At 45.8% G+C, this 22,856-nt stretch overlaps 1 protein-coding gene across 3 annotated transcripts in view; it reads right to left on the bottom strand.

The window, feature by feature from the left end:
* The window catches only part of cacna2d3a (calcium channel, voltage-dependent, alpha 2/delta subunit 3a), a 412,076-nt gene that overhangs the window by 232,668 nt on the left and 156,552 nt on the right, over positions 1–22,856 (bottom strand). For all 3 annotated transcript variants that reach the window (XM_055647516.1, XM_055647518.1, XM_055647517.1), the window contains exon 6: positions 8,200–8,331. In XM_055647516.1, the coding sequence (XP_055503491.1) occupies positions 8,200–8,331 (132 nt within the window). The remainder of the gene's footprint in view (positions 1–8,199; positions 8,332–22,856) is intronic.

Below are 22,856 nucleotides of genomic sequence, written 5' to 3'. Positions count from 1 at the left end.
AGTCACTCCAGCATTTTGTGTCTCCCTTTGGGTTTAAACTAGCATCTTCAGTTGCTTCCTGCACGATTAGTCCACATCTGTTGGCAAGTATCGTCCAAAATAATAATGATACATATTCTCCTAAATTGTGCAATTTCATTTAGCATAAAGACAATGAAGGAGCATCATTGCTGTACATTTCTTGTTGTAAGCACTTTCACACTGCTGACTTCTTTCCAAAATCAAACTAATAGCTTGATTGTGCCTGGTCTAGAATGCACCATTAACCTGCAGAACTTAATGTACACTCAAGGTTAGGAAACGTGATAAAGGTTCTTTAGGAGGAGACGGCCAAGTAAAATAAAAATCGATGCACTGCTAGCTTTGAGGCCATAGATTTTCTTCTCAGTCCTGGAATACTTTAGATGCACAGGAACACAATGTCTTTTAAAAAAGAAAGTTGTGGTGCCCTGTTACAGTCACCTTCAGGAACCTTTAGTGTCAGCTCTGTAGGACATTGATCAGGCCGCATTACAGTATTGCATGCAGTTCTGGTCGCCGCATTACAGGAAGGATGTGGAGAGGTTGCAGCAGAGGTTTATCAGAGTGATGCCTGGATTAGAGGGTTTCAGCTACAGGGAGAGGTTGGACTGACGGGTTATTTTATCTGGAGCGCTGGTGGTTGCAGGGAGACCTTGAAAGAAGTAAATCAAATTATGAGAGGCTTAGATAGAGTAGACAGTCTGAACCTCTAATACTTAGAGGGCACAGCTTCAAGGTGAGGGGAGCAAAGTTTAAAGATGATGTGCGGGGAACCACAGTCTAGCCTGGACTAGTGTAGATGGGACACCTGAGTTGGCATTGGCAAGTTGGGCCAAAGGGCCTGTTTCTGGGCTGTATGACACTATGACCCACACCACCCTGGCCATGCTCTCATCTCACCTCTGCCATCGGGAAGATGGCACAGGAGCCTGCAAACCGTGAAAACTGTGACCTCCAGGTTCAAGAACTGCTTCTCCTCAGCAACCATCAGGCTCTTGAACACCACAAAACACTGACTAAATTATGAACTGTCTTGACTTGCTCAAAAGATGTCAGGCTTTTTGCACAGGTATTGGAGTTATGAATTGATTGTTTTTTTTGTTACCTATGAGTATTGTGTTCAGAGGCCTGTTGTAAATAAAAACGCCATTGTTCCACTGTCAGTACATATTCAACGCTCTTGGCTCCCCGTCTCTGGTCTGAAGGGACTGCCCCAGTGGAAGAGCAGTTCACTGGGCAAGCAACTTTGACAATTCCCCGGCCAGGCAGGTACAGTACGATTAAAGTTACTGCCACAACTACACCAACTACACAGCTTTAAGACCAAAAGCAACAAGTCTCCACAAACTTCACACAAACTGCGGGCAGCAGAATAGTATTCATGTTCTCAATTTGAATCACAATTACTGCAATAGATCTAACTGTATTTCATTTACCTTTTTATTGATAAGGTTATTTGTAAACCAGATCTGACACTTGTTTTGACACATGAAGTGCAATTAACATCTGTGTAGATCCAAACAAAGCTTGAAAACTTCGCACAGCAAAAACCACCAGCTATTAATCCCACCTCCCAAAGTCATCCAGAGAGTTGTGAATCTGTGGTTCTCTGCCACAGAAGGCAATGGAGGCAAGTTCACTGGATGTTTTCAAGCTCTTAGAGCTAACGGAATCAAGGGATATGGGGAGAAAGCAGGAACGGGGTACTGATTTTAGAAGATCAGCCATGATCATAATGAATGGCGGTGTTGGCTCGAAGCCCAATATCCTTATAAAGCTTGCCAGGCATTCTGTCCACCTATTCCTGTGTCACCTGTAACACCTGTGAAACTTCACCTATCCATGTTCTCCCGAGAGATGCTGCCTGACCCCACTGAGTTACTCCAGCACTCTGTGAAACGTCACCTATCCATGTTCTCCACAGATGCTGCCTGACCCGCTGAGTTACTCCAGCACTCTGTGAAACGTCACCTATCCATGTTCTCCACATATGTCACCTATCTCCAGCATTCTGTGAAACGTCACCTCCCCATGTTCTCCAGGGATGCTGCTTGCCCACTGAGTTACTCCAGCATTTTGTGTCTATCTTGGGTGTAAAGCAGCATCTGCAGTTCCTTCCTACACACATCTCTGGGTTGGTGAAGTTACTGCTAAGCCGAGTATTTCAGGAGGCAATGTCACTTTAACTCGTGCAGTAGATTTAGCTTTCACCGTGTGTGTGTGTGGAATAGTCGAGTTGAAAAGGTGGCTGCAACACAATAGCAGCGTGTCTTGTCAGCAGCAGCAGAGGCAGCAGAAAGGGAATGAATAAGCACACTGCATGGGGGATAAAGAGGAGATTATTCTCACATCCTTCACGCTGGCAGGTCAATGGAAGTGAAAAGCTCAATTCAGTGGTGGGGAAATGTGATGGGCGCCCACCATCATTACATTGCCACTGTCTGAAGCTGCAGATCCATCCCCAGCCCCATAGACTGACATCACTCCAGATGATGCAGCAGATCCATCTCCATAGAAACATAGAAAATAGATGCAGGAGTAGGCCATTCGGCCCCTCGAGCCAGCACCGCCATGCAATATGATCATGGCTGATCATCCAGAATCCCCATATCCCTTGATGCTGTTAGCCCCAAGAGCTAAATCTAACTCTCTCTTGAAAACATCCAGTGATTTGGCCTCCACTGCCTTCTGTGGAAGAGAATTCCACAGATTCACAACTCTCTGAGTGAAAAAGTTTCTCCTCATCTCGGTCCTAAATGGCCTAGCCCTTATTCTTAAACTGTGACCCTTGGTTCTGGACTCCCCCAACAGCGGGAACATGCTTCCTGCCTCTAGCGTGTCCAAACCCTTAACAATCTTATATGTTTCAATGAGAATCCCTCTCATCCTTCTAAACTCCAGAGTGTACAAGCGCAGCTGCTTCATTCTCTCAGCATATGACAGTCCCGCCATCCCGTGAATTAACCTGGTGAACCTACGCTGCACTCCCTCAATAGCAAGAATGTCCTTCCTCAAATTAGAAGAGCAAAACTGGACAAAATACTCAAGGTGCGGTCTCACCTGGGCCCTGTACAACTGCAGTAGGTCCTCCTTGCTCATAAACTGAACTCCCCTCGCTGTGATCTCCAGCCCTATAGACTGACTCCGGTCCAGATGATGCAGCAGATCCATCCCCAGCCTCATAGACTGACAAAGAGGAAGAAAGATTCCAAGGGGAGTAAGGGGCGACCGTGGCTGACAAGGGACGTCAGGGACAGTATAAAAATAAAAGAGAAGGAATCCAACGTAGCAAAGATGAGTGGGAAGCAAGAGGATTGGGTAATGTTTAAAGAAGGTAAGCTAGCCAAGAATATAAAGGAAGATAGTAAACGTTTATTTAGGAATGTGAAGAGGAAAAAATTAGTTAAGACCAAAGTTGGTCCCTTTGAGAATGGCAGGCAGTGACTAGTGGGGTACCGCAAGGCTCGGTGTTGGGACTGCAGCTAATTACAATATACGTCAATGATTTAGATGAAGGGATTCAAAATAACATTAGCAAATTTGCAGATGACACAAAGCTGGGTGGCAGTGTGAACTGTGAGGAGGGTGCTATGAGAATGCAAGGTGACTTGGACATGTTGGGGGAGTGGGCAGATGCATGGCATATGCAGTTCAATGTGGATAAATGTGAGGTTATCCACTTGGGCAGCAAAAACAGGAAGGCAGATTACTATCTAAATGGTGTCAAGTTGGGAAAAGGGGAAGTACAACGGGATCTGGGGATCCTTGTTCATCAGTCTATGAAAGTAGGCATACGGGTACAGCAGGCAGTGAAGAAAGCGAATGGCATGCTGGCTTTTATAACAAGAGGAGTTGAGTATATGAGCAAAGAGGTCCTTCTGCAGTTGTACAGGGCCCTAGTGAGATCACACCTGGAGTATTGTGTGCAGTTTTGGTCCCTTAATTTGAGAAAGGACATTCTTGCTATTGAGGGAGTGCAGTGTTGGTTTACAAGGTTAATTCCCGGGATGGCAGGACTGTCATATGCTGAGAGAATGGAGCGGCTGGGCTTGTATACTCTAGAGCAGTGGTTCTCAAATGGGGGTACGTGAGATTTTAAAATATAGGCCTACATATATTTAAAAAGTAGCAACCATGCAAAAATCCTTTAAAAATAATTATTCGTCTGCATTTGTGTAGTTTTTTTTCAAATGTTTGAATTTTGTATGTGTTTATCAGTTCCAAAGTTTAATAAATCAGACACTGATGGCACAGTGCTCTGTTTTAAGTCTTTTTTTTTTTCAACCAAAAATGCTTTGCGCTGGTTAGGGGGTACTTGGCTGAAAAAATATTTCACAGGGGGTACATCACTGAAAAAAGGTTGAGAACCACTGGTCTAGAGTTTAGAAGGATGAGAGGAGATCTTATTGAAACATATAAGATTGTATACGCCAGTTAGATCCTTTATTTGTCATTCAGACCTTTCGGTCTGAACGAAATGTCGTTGCCTGCAGCCATACATGTAATAATAAATAACAAAACACACAATAAACACAAATTAACAGGAGCGCCGAGTCGTGCTACTGCCCGAACGCCGCCACAGCTCGAAGACGGCACAGTTGGTGAGTCCTGGCTGGCTCTACCTCCAGAGCCTCGAGGTCGGTCGCAGGTTGGAGGCCGCCAGCTCCGCCATTAGGCCTCAGCGCAGACGGAGGCAGAGAAGGGGGATACGACAAGAAAAAGTCGCATTTCCCAAAGGGAGAGACAGAAAGCCCTGGTCCAGCCCTGGTCCACACATAACACAACCTAATAACCAAAAATTTAACTAAGCAAGACAAAAAAAACAACACAAAAAAGTAAAAACAGACGGACTGCAGGCGAGCCGCAGCCGTTGAACAATGCCCCCACTTCCACCGCCAGTCCCTGCATATCCACGTCCTATCCAAAAGTCCCTTTCTTGATATCAGCTGCTTAATTCCATTATATATCCAATCTTTTCAAGGCAAGATACTGACTGCGATGATATTGCAAGGGTCATCATCTCATAAATGCCACTTTCGTATCTGCCTCCACCACCACCCCTGGCAGCGCGTTCCAGGCACCCACCACCCTCTGTGCATGGTTAAATAACACAGGAGGTGACGAATGGGGATCGTAAACAATGACTTTACATAGAAACATAGAAAATAGGTGCAGGAGGCCATTCGGCCCTTCGAGGTGATCCATTGTGATCATGGTTGATTGTCCCCAATCAATAACCCGTGCCTGCCTTCTCCCTATATCCCTTGATTCCACTAGCCCCGTGAGCTTTAACTCTCTCTTAAATCAATCCAGTGATTTGGCCTCCACTGCACTCTGTGGCAGGGAATTCCACAAATTCACAACACTCTGGGTGAAAAAGGTTTTTCTCACCTCAGTCTTAAATAGCCTCCCCTTTTATTCTAAGACTGTGGCCCCTGGTTCTGGACTTGCCCAACATTGGGAACATCTTTCCTGCATCTAGCTTGTCCAGTCCTTTTATAATTTTATATGGTTTTATAAGACCCCTCCCCTCATCCTTCTAAACTCCAGTGAATACAAGCCTAGTCTTTTCAATCTTTCCTCATATAACAGTCCCGCCATCCCAGGGATCAATCTCGTGAACCTACGCTGCACTGCCTCAATCACAAGGATGTCCTTCCTCAAATTAGGAGACCAGAACTGTACACAATACTCCAGATGTGGTCTCACCAGAGCCCTATACAACTGCAGAAGAACCTCGTTAAAGCCCTGTCTCACAGTAGGAGCTGACCCACGAGGTACCCCGAGTGAAAGACTCGTGGTTGTGTACGAGATCCCAAGTGTATGATCAAGAGTTTAACCGAGTTCCCACGGGTATGACAAGTTTGCCGTTTACTTGTCATTTCTGCGATGTTCCAAGTTCGTCTCCCGAGTTGCTCTTGAGCCAATCCTGATTGAAGGTCTGTTTTAATAAGCAACAAAATTAAAGAAGACATCTCCATTCTGGGGCTTTGATTTAAAGATAGAATTCAGCGCGGCCGCATCTATTGATGATCTGGATGAAGGTGTGGTAAATTGGATTAGTAAGTATGCAGATGATACTAAGATAGGTGGTGTTGTGGATAATTAAGTAGATTTCCAAAGTCTACAGAGAGATTTAGGCCATTTGGAAGAATGGGCTGAAAGATGGCAGATGGAGTTTAATGCTGATAAGTGTGAGGTGCTACATCTTGGCAGGACAAATCAAAATAGGACGTACATGGTAAATGGTAGCGAATTGAGGAATGCAGTTGAACAGAGGGATCTAGGAATAACTGTGCGTAGTTCCCTGAAGGTGGAATCTCATGTAGATAGGGTGGTAAAGAAAGCTTTTGGTATGCTAGCCTTTATAAATCAGAGCATTGAGTATAGAAGTTGGGATGTAATGTTAAAATTTAATTGGTCTCACAAGGCATTGGTGAGACCAATTCTGGAGTATGGTGTACAGTTTTGGTCGCCCAATTATAGGAAGGATGTCAACAAAATAGAGAGAGTACAGAGGAGATTTACTAGAATGTTGCCTGGGTTTCAGCAACTAAGTTACAGAGAAAGGTTGAATAAGTTAGGTCTTTATTCTCTGGAGCACAGAAGGTTAAGGGGGGACTTGATAGAGGTCTTTAAAATGATGAGAGGGATAGACAGTGTTGACGTGGATAAGCTTTTCCCATTGAGAGTAGGGAAGATTCAAACAAGAGGACATGACTTGAGAATTAAGGGACAGAAGTTTAGGGGTAACATGAGGGGGAACTTCTTTACTCAGAGAGTGGTAGCTGTGTGGAATGAGCTTCCAGTGAAGGTGGTGGAGGCAGGTTCGATTTTATCATTTAAAAATAAATAGGATAGTTATATGGACGGGAAAAGAATGGAGGGTTATGGTCTGAGTGCAGGTAGATGGGACTAGGGGAGATTATGTGTTCGGCATGGACTAGAAGGGTCGAGATGGCCTGTTTCCGTGCTGTAATTGTTATATGGTTATATGGAAATCTCACCTGCCTGTTTCAGTGACAGGCACCCGCCGCCAGTGAATGGAGACAACCCCATCTGTCTCTCCCTCCATTCTCCATCCTCTCTCCTCCAACTCCCATCCCCCCACCTTTCCCTCCCAACTCCAGTCCCGTCCCGACCCCCTGGGAAACTGAAGGGAGCGACAATCTGCTGCCTGCCCGCTGAGTTAAAGAGTTCCCACGGTAGACTCACGATACACTAAGGTAAACGCACGGGCCACTACGTTCTTACAACGAGTTCAAATGTTTCAATTCTTAACCACGAGAGTAAATTTGACTCGTGGAAAACTTTAAACATGTTTGATTTTTTTCAAGAGTTGACATGTTTCACGGGTACCTGCCGTTAGCGCCACGAGTCTCTAAGTTGCGTACACGAGTTCCGACGTTACAGCTACATTAATCATACGTTATTACCACGAGTTTTAACTCGGGGTACCTCATATGTCAACTCGCACCGTGAGACAGGGGTTTTACTCCTATACTGAAATCCTTGTTATGAAGGCCAATATTCCATTAGCTTTCTTCACTGCCTGCTGTACCTGCACGCCAACTTTCAGTGACTGGTGTACAAGGACGCCCAGGTCTCGCTGTACCTCCCCCTTACCTAACCTAACCCCATTGAGATAATAATCTGCCCCCTTGTTTTTGCCACCAAAGTGGATAACCTCACATATATCTTGGTTCTTCTTGGTTTCTTGGTCCTCCAAAATATTCCAAATGGAATTTAAACTGGTGGTGAAGGTGATGAAGTATATTATACTGCATCTGCCACGCATCTGCCCACTCACTCAATCTGTTCAGCTCACCTTATATTGATCCAAATAGAAAATCAGTTATTTTATCAATTCAGTTGAGTTTATTGCCACGTGTACCGAGGTACAATGAAAAGCTTTTGTTGCGTGCTAACCAGTCAGTGGAACGACAATACATGATTACAATCGAGCCGTTTACAGTGTAAAGATATCCCGCAGTCAGACGACACTGAACAGCTGCCTGAGCCACTGAGTTACTCTAGCATTTATAGATTTTGCAGTACTGTTTCTGGAGTTTGGAAGTACCGCAGATCTCCTGTTATACGTCCAAATCGCGAAGCTAGGTGCAGTTATTATTCACATCATTGTTTCTCACACAGAGCAGTTTATAATAATTTTCATACCTGGATACTGTCTGAAAAATCCATTGGCGCTGCCAAAGTATTGCCATATCAGAGAAGGGTCACGCTCAAAGTTATCGACAAAAACTTTGTTCAAAGCTTCAGACCAGAAAACTCCATTAACAATCGCTGGATCTGTAAAATAAGCAAAGACAAAACATTTGTATTGCATCTGCCACAATGTTCACATGTACACGAGAGAGCTTGTTATAGCAGCAAGAAGCCAACACAGGTTGGTGACTGACATTACTGAAGAACTGTGGTAGGAACCAGATGGTCAACGACTGGTGAAGCTGTATGTAGAATCCAGACACATCTAGTTTAGTTTAGTTTACAGATACAGCGCAGAAGCAGGCCCTTCGGCCCACCGAGTCCACGCGCCGACCAGCAATCGCCCCGTACACTAATACTATTCTTCACACAATAGGGACAATTTTACCGAACCCAATTAACCTACGTTCGTCTTTGGAATGTGGGTGGAAACCGATGCACCCAGAGAAAACCCACGCGGTCACAGGGAGAATGTATAAACTTCGTACAGACAACACCTGGGATGGAACCCGAGTCTCTGGCGCTGTTAGTTTGCCTCTCCCACCTCAAAGCCATGCTGTCTCGGCATTGAGGTTTCCACCCAGGGTAAAACGTATGGACCATCTACCGTATGTGCGCACGGCAAAATCTACTGTTTACCAATTGTAACCAAACCTGAACATTGGGTGAGGTTAGAATCAGACTACAGATAAATCATTCAAACATTACAACAGCAAAAAAAGGCCCAGAGTGCTGGAGTAACTCAGCGGGTCAGGCAGCATTCCTGGAAAACATGGATAGGTGACGTTTCACAGAGTGTTGGAGTAACTCAGCTGGTCAGGCAGCATTCCTGGAAAACATGGATAGGTGACGTTTCGGGTCAGGACATTTCTTCAGCCAACAGTGACTGCATTTCACAAATCTATTCATTGACTGTGAACACGTCTGGTGAGTGAGATTTTAAAAGCCATGGTTTAAATGCAGGTCCTTTCTGCCTTTCTCTTTGAATCAAATCAGAGATAAGGTTCACTGGCCTGTGGCGCTGGAGGTTGTTTAGAATCAGCCCCTCTGCAATAGACTGCACAACTTAAAACTGGAAATAATCGCAGGGAGAAAGGAGTGTTGAGCAGTGAGATGGTGTACCGTCAGCTGTGGCTGTAGGAGACTAATGGGTCGATTCACAACTGTACTATTGACCCCTGTATCCACAGGAGCTTTTATGTTCAATCAATCCTGGCACTCTGCGATCAAATTGCTATTAGCTGCAAAGTCCCGGCAGCAAGATATTGACAGCCATTCCGGCAACGATACCCTGCACTCCAACTAGCTTACACCATCATCATGAGAGGAATAGATCGGGTAGACGCACAGGGACCCTTGACCAGAGTAGGGGAATCGAGGACCAGAGGACATAGGTTTTACGGTGAGAGGGGAATGATTTAATGGGAACACGAGGAGCAACGTTTTCACACAGAGGGTGGTGGGTGTATGGTGACATGCCTCAACTACCGCCTCTGGCTGCTCGTTCCCCTATTCTGGGTAAAAGACTCAGCAAATCTATACCCTGTACTGTTCTATGTCCAAGTTCATGAGTTCATAAGGTCATAAGTGATTGGTGCAGAATTAGGCGTTTTGGCCCATCAAGTCTACACTGCCATTCAATCATGGCTGATCTATCTCTCCCTCCTAACCCCATTCTCCTGCTATCTCTCCCCATAACCCCTGACACCCGTACTGATCAAGAATCTATCTATCTCTGCCTTCAAAGTGTTGAAGTATGTTTCGAATAGGGGATTCCTCTGTTCCCGCCTCTGTGGAGAGTAGACTGCAATGTCACAAACAATGTCCCTGGCTCTGGGCATGAGCTAATGATGAGAATCAGTGTGGGAAGGAACTGCAGATGCTGGTTTAAACCAAAGTTAGATGCGAAATGCTGGAGTAACTCAGCGGGACAGGCGGCAACTCGGTGGCGATCCTTCTTCAGACTGAGTGTCAGGGGAGAGGGAAACGAGAGATATAGACGGTGATGTGGAGAGATATAGAACAAAGGATTAACTAATATGCAAAAAAGTAACAATGATAAGGGCAGAAGTTCATTGTTAGCTGTGGGCTAGATGAAAATGAGTTACAGACAATGAAACTCAGCAGGAATCGGTCCTCATTATCAGCAGCTTGCAGCCAGATGGGCATGTTGGCATTATGGCATGTTGGTATGTTGGCATTATGGCATGAGCATGTTGGCATGCTGGCATTATGGCATGTTGGTATGTTGGCATGTTGGCATTATGGCATGTTGGTATGTTGGCATTATGGCATGTTGGTATGTTGGTATTATGGCATGAGCATGTTGGCATGTTGGCTTTATGGCATGTTGGTATGTGTTGGTATGTTGGCATGTGGGTATGCTGGCATTATGGCATGTTGGTATGTTGGTATTATGGCATGAGCATGTTGGCATGTTGGCTTTATGGCATGTTGGCATGTTGGTATGTTGGCATTATGGCATGTTGGTATGTTGGCATTATGGTATGGCATGTTTGGCATGTTGGTATTATGGCATGAGGTATGTTGGCATGTTGGCATTATGGCATGTTGGTATGTTGGCATTATGGCATGTTAGCATGGTGGCATGTTGGCATGGGCATTTTGGAATGTGGGCATGTTGGCATGATGGCATATTGGCATTATGGCATGTTGGCATGTTAGCATGGGCATGTTGGGCTCTCTGGCACATGAAGACAGAAGTCATTGGCCTTTTGTTGATGCACCCTCTTACCCACCCCCCCCCCCCCCCCCCCCCCCCCCCCCCATTTAGAACTCAACAGAGAAGGATAAGGGGTTAATTAAGGGGGGGAGCATAAAAGAAAGCTTGCATGAAATATAAAAACTGACTGTAAAAGCTTATTTTGGTATGTAAAAAGGAAAAGATTAGTGAAGACAAATGTAGGTCACTTACAGTCAGAGACAGGTGAATTTATAATGGGAAACAAAGAAATGGCAGAACAGTTAAACGAGTACTTTGGTTCTGTCTTCACTAAGGAAGACACAAACAATCTCCCAGAAATACTAGGGGACCGAGGATCTAGTTGGAGGGAGGAACTGAAGGGATTCCACATTAGTCAGGAAATGGTGTTGGGTAAACTGTTGGGACTGAAGACAGATAAATCCCCAGGGCCTGATGGTCTGCATCCCAGAGTACTCAAGGAGGTGACCCAGAAATCGTGGATGCATTGGTGATCATTTTCCAATGTTCTCTAGACACTAGATCAGTTCCTGGGGACTGGAGGTTAATGTAACCCCACTTTTTAAGAAATGAGGGAGAGAGAAAACAGAATTATAAACCAGTTAGCCTTACATCGGTAGTGGGGAAGATGCTCAAGTCGATTGTTAAAGGTGTTATAGCAGAGTAATTTGGAAAGCAGTGACAGGATCGGTCAAAGTCAGCATGGGTTATGAAGGGGAAATCATGCTTGACTAATCTTGTGGAACTTTGAGGGAGTAATGGATGGATAAGGGAGAGCCAGTGGATGTGGTGTATCTGGACTTTCAAATGGCCTTTGACAAGGTCCCACACAAGAGATTAGTGTGCAAAAATAGAGCACATGGTATTGGGGCTAGGGTGTTGACATGGATAGAGAACTGGTTGGCAGACAGGAAGCATGGAGTAGGAATTAACAGGTCCTTCTCAGAATGGCAGGCAGTGACTAGTGGGGTGCCTCAAGGCTCGGTGCTGGGACCCCAGTTATTAACAAAAGCAGTGTAATGTAGATAATGTAGTGTAATGATGCAGTGTAATGTAAATAAATGTGAGGTTATCCACTTTGATGGCAAGAACAGGAAGGCAGATTATTATCTGAATAGTGTCAGATTACGAGAATGGGAGGTACAACGAGATCTGGGTGTGCTTGTACATCAGTCACTGAAAATAAGCATGCAGATACAGCGGGCAGTGAAGAAAGCTAATGGCATTGTTGGCTTTCATTGCGAGAGGAATTGAGTTTAGGAGCAAGGAAGTCTTGCTGCAGTTGTACAGGGCCCTAGTGAGACCGCACCTGGTGTTTTGTGTGCAATTTTAAGGAAGGACATTATTGCTATTGAGGGAGTGCAGCGTAGGTTCACCAGGTTAATTCCTGGGATGGCGGGACTGACATATGATGAAAGAATGGGTCGACTTGGCTTGTATTCATTGGAATTTAGAAGGATCTTATAGAAACATATAACATTCTTAAAGGATTGGACATGCTAGATGGAGGAAAAATGTTCCCGATGTTAGGAGAGTCCAGAAGCAAGGGTCACACAGTTTAAGAATAAGGGATAGGCCACTTGGACCGAGATGAGGAAAAATGTCATCACCCAGAGAGTTGTCAATCTGTGGAATTCATTGCCACAGAAGGCAGTGGCCAATTCACTGGATGTTTTCAAGAGAGAATTAGATTTAGCTCTTAGGGCTAACGCAATCAAAGGATATGGGGAGAAAGCAGGAACGGGGTACTGATTTTGGATGATCAGCCATGATCATATTAAATGGCGGTGCTGGCTCGAAGGGCCGAATGGCCTGTTCCTGCACATATTTTCTACGTTTCTTTCCTACATCCTACATCATTCCCTTCTACTGTATATCTCAAACAGAGGGAGTGAAGCAAATACAGGGGCCAAGTTAATCAGCAAATAAGTACTTTTGCACACGATTGATTGCCTGTAATTTTAATGATCATTACTTAATTTAATAAACCAAGAAACCAATACATTTGTGTGAGCTTCCATTTTTGAGCATTTTCATTTTCTGTCCACAGTTATAATGTGACTAACATCTGATATGTGCATCGAAGCATTAAATTGGATTTGTTTGTTGGAGAAACTCTGTGTCCTAACATTCAGGCAGCATTCAGTTTAGGTGAAGGACTGCAAGTTACATCAGGATCCCTTTTGACAAAATCAACTATCGACACAACATTCAAATTAAGGTTCAATCTACGTGCTTCTTTTACCCGATTTAGTTTAGTTTAGTTTAGAGATACAGCGCAGAAACAGGCCCTTCGGGCTACCAAGTCCGCACCAACCGCACATTAACATTATACCAAACCAATTAACCTACAAACCTGCATGCCTTTGGAGCGTGGGTGGAAACCGAAGATCTCGGAGAAAACCCACGCAGGTCAAGGGGAGAACGCACAAACTCCGTACTGACAGCATCCGTAGTCAGGATCGAACCCGGGTCTCTGGCACTGTGAGGCAACTCTACCGCTGCGCCACCGTGCCGCACTGTTGTTAGTTTGTTTTTGAGCAGTTTTGTTTAAACAGTCTTGTGTACTGTAGACTGGGTGTGGACAGTCTTGTGTACTGTAGACTGGGTGTGGACAGTCTTGTGTACTGTAGACTGGGTGTGGACAGTCTTGTGTACTGTAGACTGGGTGTGGACAGTCTTGTGTACTGTAGACTGGGTGTGGACAGTCTTGTGTACTGTAGACTGGGTGTGGACAGCCTTATGTACTGGAGACTGGATGTGGACAGTCTTGTGTACTGTAGACTGGATGTGAAGAGGATGTTTCCACTATGGGATGGGATGGAATCTTTTATTTTATTATCACAGTGAAATTCTTTGCTTGCGTACCCAAGGTATGCAAATAGTTACCACATAAAGGGCGCTGACGAAGTATCCTGTGCCAGGTCCTCTTTGACCCCCACCCCACCTCCCTCACGGCGGTCCCGCCAGGCCAGTCCCTGATATGAACATTGACTTCTCTAACTTCAAGTAGCTCTTGCTTTCCCTCTCTCTCTATTCCCTCCCCTTCCCAGTTCTCCCACCAGTCTTACTGTCTCCAACTACATTGTATCTCTGTCCCACCCATGCCCCTGACACCAGTCTGAAGAAGGGTCTCGACACGAAACGACACCCCTTCCTTTTCTCCAGAGATGCTGCCTGACCCGCTGAGTTACGCCAGCACATTGTGTCTATATTCTATGTTTTTCCTATTTATTGAGCACTATACAGGACTATATCAGAAATCTCAGTCTACCTTACCGAGCGGATGATGACAATAGGGTCTTTTATTTTGATGGTAGGTGGGTCAGGAGAAGTTCAGGCGAGTGGCATATGCAGAGGGGAGGTGGGGGTGGGAGGTCATTTTGAATTTACCCTTAAAGTTTGCTTGAAGATGGAAAGGAAAAAAAAGTAACAGCAATAATTAACAGAAAATAACACAATATTATAGAATGTACAGGAAGGAACTGCAGATGCTGGTTTGCACCGAAGATAGACGCAAAGTGCAGGAGTAACTCAGCGGGACAGGCAGCATCTCTGAAGAGAAGGAATGGGTGACCTTTCAGGTTGAGACCCTTCTTCAGACTGAGAGTCGCGTGAAAATGAGTCCAGAGATATGGACGGTAAGGTGTGAAAATGACAGATCAAAGCAGATGGTGTTAAGGAAATGTTCATTATTAGCACTCTCAGTCAGAAGAAGGGTCTCGACCTGAAACATTCCTTTTCTCCAGAGATGCTGCCTGTCCCACTGAGTTACTCCAACATTTTGTGTCTATCTACACTATAACAGGAGCCATGGCCACTATCATCAGGACATGTGATAGGAGCAGAATTAAGCCATTCGGCCCATCAATTCTACTCTGCCATTCAATCATGGCTGATCTATCTCCCCCTCCTAACCCCATTCTCCTGCCTTCTCCCCATAACCTCTGACACCCGTACTAATCAAGAATCTATCTATCTCTGCCTTAAATATATTCACTGACTTGGCCTCCATAGCCTTCTGTGGCAAAGAATTCCACAGATGCACTAATTGAAAAACATGGAATGATGTGAATGTACGATTGTACATTGTCACCCCAGCGATGTTGTTCAGCAGACCATGCAAACAGACCTCTCGTCTCCAGACGTGTAGGAATGCTGGTTTAAATCAAAGGTAGACACAAAATGCTGGAGTAACTCAGCGGGACAGGCAGCATCTCTGGAGAGAAGGAATGGGTGACGTTTCGGATCAAGACCCTTCTTTCGAAACGTCACCCATTCTTTCTCTAGTGTCCAGACCAGGTTTTGCAGTAACTAAGGAACGCAGCAACAATGGGAGCATGCAGCACAGGAGAGGGCATTGACAAACGCCCCCGGAACATTCAAACTAGGCTTTCTGCAGGCACCAACCCGCATAATCATCCTTCATTTAGGCCCGCTGCCTCCAAAGATAGTTGCTAGGATACGTGCAATATGGAAATATGAATAAATAGCATCCAGCCTCATGTTGTCCACAACAGGCTGAACTGTTTATGTATGTTTTTTAAAATGGTTCAATGTGTGATATGTCATGAAGCATTCCTGAAGGCAAAATTGCTACGCATGCAGGGCCAATACAACGTGTTTGCCTTCAGTCTGTGTTTTTGGTGCGATGTACAAAAGCTTCCATCGGGCCACAAACCTACTGCCGATCTATCAGCAGTGTTAACAAAAGCCGCTGATTAAATATGCTGGCTGAGCAGTAGAGAAGGCCCGGTTCATTAAATAAAAGTGACAGGAGGAGTGAGGAGCTCAGTGTTGATAAAACGTATCATTGACGGCACCTTTGTTTATAGTATTGCAATATGTGGACTGCAGCTTGCTGCTTTCATCCTCAATTATCACCTTCATCTAGAGTCACAGAGTGATCCAGCGTGGAAACAGGCCCTTTAGCCCAATTAGCCCACACCAGCCAACATGGCCCAGCTACAATTGTCCCACCTGCCCGCGTTTGGTCCACTTGCCCTTGCAACCACAGGAAATGCTACACTTGTCGTTTTACTCCCCCCTTGACTCCATTCAAGGACCCAAGCAGTCTTTCCAGGTACGGCAGAGGTTCACCTGCACCTTCTCCAACCTCATCTATCGCATCCGCTGCTCTAGGTGTCAGCTGCTGTACATCGGTGAGACCAAGCGTAGGCTTGGAGATCACTTCGCCGAACACCTCCGCTCGGTTCGCAGTAACCAACCTGATCTCGCGGTGGCTCAGCACTTCCCCTCCAATTCCAAATCCGATCTACCCGAGCCAGCTGCCTGCCCCTTTTCCGGGGTTACGTCCGTGCCCGGGTGGGATTAGAAAGGGAATACGCCCTGTCTGTGGGCACCCTGAGGGAGTTCCGGGACCGCTGGGCTCCGCAGGGTGTTGAATGTATCCTCAATAAGGATTGTATCATAATTGTATAATAGTTTATTATGGATATATGTTTGTATTGTATTTATGGTGGTGGGTTCTGGCTTGTTTTATTGTAGTGTAAATATTATTTTTTAATAATTGAATACATTTTTTGATATTAAAAAAAAAAAAAAAAATTCCAAATCCGACCTTTTTGTCCTGGCCTTTTCCATGGCCAGAGTGAGGACCACTGTAAATTGGAGGAGCAGCACCTCATATTTCGCTTGGGCAGTTTGCACCCCAGCAGTATGAACATTGACTTCTCTAATTTCAGGTAGTCCCTACTTTCTCCTCCCCTTCTCAGCTCTCCCTCAACCCACTGGCTCCACCTCTTCCTTTCTTCCTCCCGCCCCCCCCACCCTCACATCAGTCTGAAGAAGGGTTTTGGCCCAAAACATTGCCTATTTCCTTCGCTCCATAGATGCTGCTTCACCCGCTGAGTTTCTCCAGCATTTTTGTCTACCTTCGTGTTTGGTCGATATCCCTCCAAACCTGTCCTATACATGTATGTGTCCAACTGTTTCTTAAAAATTTGGGATAGTCCCAGCCTCAACTACCTCCTCTGGCAGCTTATTCCATACACCCACCGCCCTTTGCATGAAAAAGGTATCCCTCAGATTCCTATTAAATCTTTTTCCTCTGATCCTCGACATATGTCCTCTGATCCTCGATTGCCCTACTCTGGGTAAGAGATATTGAAATTGAATCTGAATTGTGCATCTACCCAATCTATTCCTCTCATGATTTTATACACCTCTATACGGAACTTGCTATCAAAACATGGAGGGGACGGGGGACACAATTTGTTGGTGGCCGCGCGCGCATGCGCGCACGCACGCACACACACACACACACACACACACACACACACACACACACACACACGAGCGCGAGGCTTCGGAGGCTCAATGCAGCTCAACTCTGCCTGTCTCTCCGGGTTAACTACAGCCCTGTCTGGACTGACGGGATACCAGCGCTGCTTCTCCGCGCTGGCCATATTCCCCGCAAGCCCAGGCAGGTTAACCATGGCGGGACAGGCAGAGTTGAGCTGGGTTTAGTGCTGTTTCTCTGCACTGGCTGTGGGCCTGGGGGCTTTGCTCGCGTCTGACTCCCGACCTCTCTGGCCACCCATGGGGTAGGCACTGGGGACAGCGCCGGAGAGCCGGCCGGGATCGACCCTGCCTGCGGATGAGGTGCAGGTCTGTGCCACGTTTCCCTCCTCAAATCGCCGCGCTCTATCCTCAGTCCCCCCCCCCACTCCTCCCTCCTCCAATCATCGCGCCCTCGATCATCAGTCCCACCCCCACTGTCTCGCGGAAGCGGAGATTTTAAAATACGGATCACAAAAATTTGGGGGGGGATGTCCCCACCTCTCTCAAAACATGGGGGTGCGTGTCCCCTCTGCCCCCCCCCCCCCCCCCCCCCCGGGTTTTCCGCCCCTGCCTCTATTAGATCAGATCTCCCGTAATCTGGTGTGGTTCAGCATTTCACCTCACCACCTCACCGCCACGACAGAGAGAAATGCTGGCCACAATGCCAGCGCATTTACATCAGCTTTAGAACTATTTTAATGGGGGAGATATTTGTATTGAGTAACTTGCACTAACCCCCGGAACATTTGTTTTAAGAATAAGGGGTAGGCCATTTAGGACTGAGATGCGGGAAAAAAAAGAGTTGCGAATCTGTGCAATTCTCTGCCTCTGAATTCACTGGATATTTTAAAGAGAGAGATAGATTTAGCTCTTAGGGCTAACGGAATCAAGGGGTATGGGGAGAAAGCAGGAATGAGGAACTGATTCTGGATGATCAGCCAGGATCATATTGAATGGCGGTGCTGGCTCGAAGGGCCGAATGGCCAACTCCTGCACCTATTTTCTATGTTTTTATGTTTTAATCTTGTTCGTGAAAAAGAATGTGTCTGTTTTACTTTTTGTTTTAGTGTGGCAGTACAGCAAGAGGGTGAGAGTTGTCATACAAGATGTCGCGACTTGTTAATGCTGACCATGTTGGCCCACTGTTAGTCCAGTTTCCAGCATTTGGCTCCTAGCCCTCGGCTCCCATCCTATCCACACATCTACTGAAATAGTGCAGCAAGTGTCTCTGTCAGAGCCGCAACATCTCCTTTGGGTCCTGTTGAGTTTGCTGTTCGTACCAGTTCAGTTCAGTTTAGTTTATTGTCACGTGTACCAAGGTACAGTGAAAAGCTTTTTGTTGCGTGCTATCCAGTCAGCGGAAAGACATTACATGATTACAATCGAGCCATTTACAGTGTGTAGACACATGATAAGGGAATAACGTTTAGTGCAAGGTAAAGCCAGCAAAGTCCGATCAAAGATAGTCCGAGGGTCATCAATAAGTTGGATACAGTAGTATTTCAACGCTGCTCTCTGGTTGTGGTAGGATGATTCAGTTGCCTGATAACAGCTGGGAAGGAACTGTCCCTGAGTCTGGAGATGTGCGTTTTCACCCTTCTGCACCTTTTGCCCGATGGGAATGTTAAATTTGCCAATTTAAAGTAACCCCTGCAGTCCCTCCAGTCCCCCACCCTAGCCATCCTCGCAGTTCCACTGTTTGCATCCTTGTATCCCATTCTCTTCCCCAGCCAACAATGGGCCATTATGGACTCCACCCTTCCTTGGTCATCTGTTGTCGGCCCTGATTTGTTATCCATGTTCCCCGGAGATGCTGCCGGACTTGCTGAGTTAATCAAGTACTTTGTGTCTACCTTGAGTTCATTGATATGTCGTTTAATACTATTTTTAATTATTTTGAAGACATTTCAAAGTCTGTCAGAGACACTTGTAACATCTAACGTTGAACCCTACAGGTGGACACAAGGAACTGCAGGTGTTGGAATCTTCAGAATACAAAGTGCTGGAGTAACTCAGCGGGTCAGGCAGCATCTGTGGAGAACATGTATAGGTGATGTTTCACAGAGTGCTGGAGTAACTCACTGTATCTTGAAACTAAACTAAACATACTGTTCAATGTTTTACCATATGATCCTCATTCAATTAAAATTAATTTTAGGCTCACTGTTTTTCTAAGCTGCTTTCAAATAAAATCAAGCGATGCTTCCACACTGATTGGCAACATTCCATCCTGCACCTATTTTCATAAAATGTGTAATGGTGGGAATTATGTGGCTTCTCAAGGAGTTAATTCTTGAATTAATTATCTGTCTGGCCAAACACGTTCACTTAATATGGAGAATTAAATCACGCTATCATTAGATAAGTTTGTTCTGCATAATTTACCAGTATCAGTATAGAATGAGCTTTGTTGCTGAAAGCTATGAAATCTTTGCAGCAATTAAAATACTCTGTAGTTCCCCAGAACTCACGCAATCTGCATTTAACTGCACTGAAATATGAACCACAACTATTTTTAGATTAGGCAAAAGGAATTTTCCAATTTAACAACTAAAGGAGCTATGAATATCATTTGGTCGGAAAAAAACCCAATTTAATATGCTGTTGAGGCAGGAGTATTGTGTTAGGAAATACTTGGATCTAATGTCTTCATTCCGTTCAAGCACTCAGCTCTCTAAACAACACTCTGACATTTCACAACATTGAACTTCTATGCTATTTTCTTCAATATTGTTATTTAACCTTGAAGATAATTTTGACCTCATTGATGCTTGGAATGCAATATAAATACTTGAGTAGGCAGGAAATGATCAAACGCAGTCTACCTTAGTCTAGTTTAGTTTAATTTAAAGATATGGTGTGGAAATGGGCTCTTCGGCCCACCGAGTCCATGCCGAACAGCGATCTCCACACAATAGTTCTATCCTACACACACACTAGGGACAATTTACAGGAGCTAATTAACCAACAAACCTGCACATCTTTGGGATGTGGGAGGAAACTGGAGCACCCAGAGGAAACCCATGCGGTCACGGGGAGAACGCGCAAACTCCGTACAGCCAGCACCCGAGGTTCTGGATCGAACCCGGGTCTCTGGCGCTGTGAGACAGGAACTCTACTGCTGCACCACCGTGCTGCCGAAATTGGGCTTCAAGAGGCCGAGGAGGCTCAGAGACTCTGGTGGGTATCCATGCTTGGAATACACAGACCAAGAGATCACTGGGCAATATGCAAGCCTTGTAACTGGGCCAGTGAAAGCCACAAAAGGCCAGTAAGAAACATAGAAACATTGCAGGTAGACAAAAATGTTGGAGAAACTCAGCGGGTGAGGCAGCATCTCTGGAGCGAAGGAAATAGGCAATGGTTCGGGTTGAAACTCTTCTTCAGACTTATGTGAGGGTGGGGGGGCGGGAAGAAGATAGGAAGAGGAGGAGCCAGTGGGCTAAGGGAGAGCTGAGAAGAGAAGGAGAAAGTAGGAACTATCTGAAATTAAAGAGGTCAATTTCACCTCCTCCAACCGCATCTATTGGCCAGAGTGAGGACCACCGTAAATTGGAGGAGCAGCACCTCATATTTCGCTTGGGCAATCTGCACCCCAGTGGTATGAACATTGACCTCTAATTTCAGATAGACCCAACTTTCTCGTCCCCTTCTGAGCTCTCCATCAGCCCACTGGCTCCTCCTCTTCCTTTCTTCTTCTCATTCGCCCCCCCCCCCCCCCCCAGCCTCACAGTCTGAAGAAGGATTTCGACCCGAAACGTTGCCCATTTCCTCCGCTCCATAGATGCTGCCTCACCCGCTGAGTTTCTCCAGCATTTTTGTCTACCTTCATTTTTCCAGCATCTGCAGTTCCTTCTTAAACATAGAAACATAGAAAATTGGTGCAGGAGTAGGCCATTTGGCCCTTCGAGCCAGCACTGCCATTCAATATGATCATGGCTGATCATCCAGAATCAGTACCCCGTTCCTGCTTTCTCCCATATCCCTTGATTCCGTTAGACCCAAGAGCTAAATCTAACTCCCTCTTGAAAACATCCAGCGAATTGGCCTCCACCGCCTTTTGTGGCAGAGAATTCCTCAGATTCACAACTGTCTGAGTGAAGAATGAGCAGATTTGGAAGTGTGGGAGTTCTCTGTGGTTCTACGTGGCAGCAACAGGGCAGCAGGTTAATATTCGCAGCACATAATGAGGACACCGCATGTCTACATTACCAGTCAAGCTATCTGAAGGAGTAGAAACTAGGAACTGCAGATGCTAGTTATACAAATCAAGATACAGAGTGCTGGAGTAACTCAGCGGGTCAGGCAGCATCTCTGGGGAACATGGAGTCTGAAGAGGGTCCCATCCCGAAACGTCGTCTATCCATGTTTTCCTGAGCTGTTCAGTTCTGTTTATTGTCACTTGTAACGAGGTACCGTGAAAAGCTTTTGTTGTCGAGATCCTGCTTGATGTGCTTAGTTACTCCACCACCCTGCAGCCTGTCTGTCTTTTTTTAGTTCTTTGTCCAGTTAAATGTAGTTGTTGTTTTCTTTTATACTTTTTTAGGCTGTGTACATGTGGGGGGGGGGGGGGCTTTTAAAATCTCTTCCCTGCACGGGAGACCCGGCCTCTTTCCTGTCTAGTCTCCGTTGTCGTTGGGACCTAGTACCGTGGAGCAGCCTCCAACCGGAACGACTTCCCACATTGAGATATTAAGACCTGGAGCGGGGCCGTACATCGCCCGGTGCCGCCTCAACGGTCGTGGGACTTACCATCCCCCGCCGGGGGCTTTAACATCAGGAGAAAAATGGAACACAGGGGAGAGAAAAGAAGGTACACAAAAAAGCTGGAGAAACTCAGCGGGTGCAGCAGCATCTATGGAGCGAAGGAAATGGGCAATGTTTCGGGCTGAAACCCTTCTTCAGACTGATCGGGGGCGGGGGGGGGGGGGGGGGGCGGGGACAAGAAAGGACAAAGGAGGAGGAGCCCGAAGGCTGGGGGATGGGAGGAGACAGCAGGGGGACCGAGGAAGGGGAGGAGACAGCAAGGACTAACAAAATTGGGAGAATTCGATGTTCATGCCCCCAGGATGCAGACTCCCCAAACGGAATATGAGGTGCTGTTCCTCCAATTTCCGGTGCTGCTCGCTGTGGCCATGGAGGAGAGAAAAGACTTTGCCTTCCATCACAGTGAGGAGGAGATTCACTGTGATGGATGTTTGTGTAAATTGAGTTGTTTGTGTGTCTTGTAGAAATTGTTTCTGTTTGTATGGCTGTAGAAACAGAGTTTCGTTTGAGGTTCAAATGACAATGAATAAATATTGTATTGTATTGTATTCTTCTAGTTTACAAGAATGATTCCAGGAATGAGTGGATTGGCATATGATGAGCGTTTGACGGCACTGGGCCTGTACTCGCTGGAGTTTAGAAGAATGAGGGGGGACCTCATTGAAACACAAAATAATGAAATACATAGATAGGTTGGATGTGGAGAGGATGTTTCCACTGGGAGAGTCTAGGACCTGAGGTCACAGCCTCAGAATTAAAGGGCACTCTTTTAGAAAGGAAGTGAGGAGGAATTTCTTTAGTCAGGAGGTAATGAATC

The sequence above is a fragment of the Leucoraja erinacea genome, chromosome 16 (assembly GCF_028641065.1).
Source record: "Leucoraja erinacea ecotype New England chromosome 16, Leri_hhj_1, whole genome shotgun sequence".
Lineage (NCBI taxonomy): Eukaryota > Metazoa > Chordata > Chondrichthyes > Rajiformes > Rajidae > Leucoraja > Leucoraja erinaceus.
This window is presented reverse-complemented; position numbering and strand designations above follow the sequence as displayed.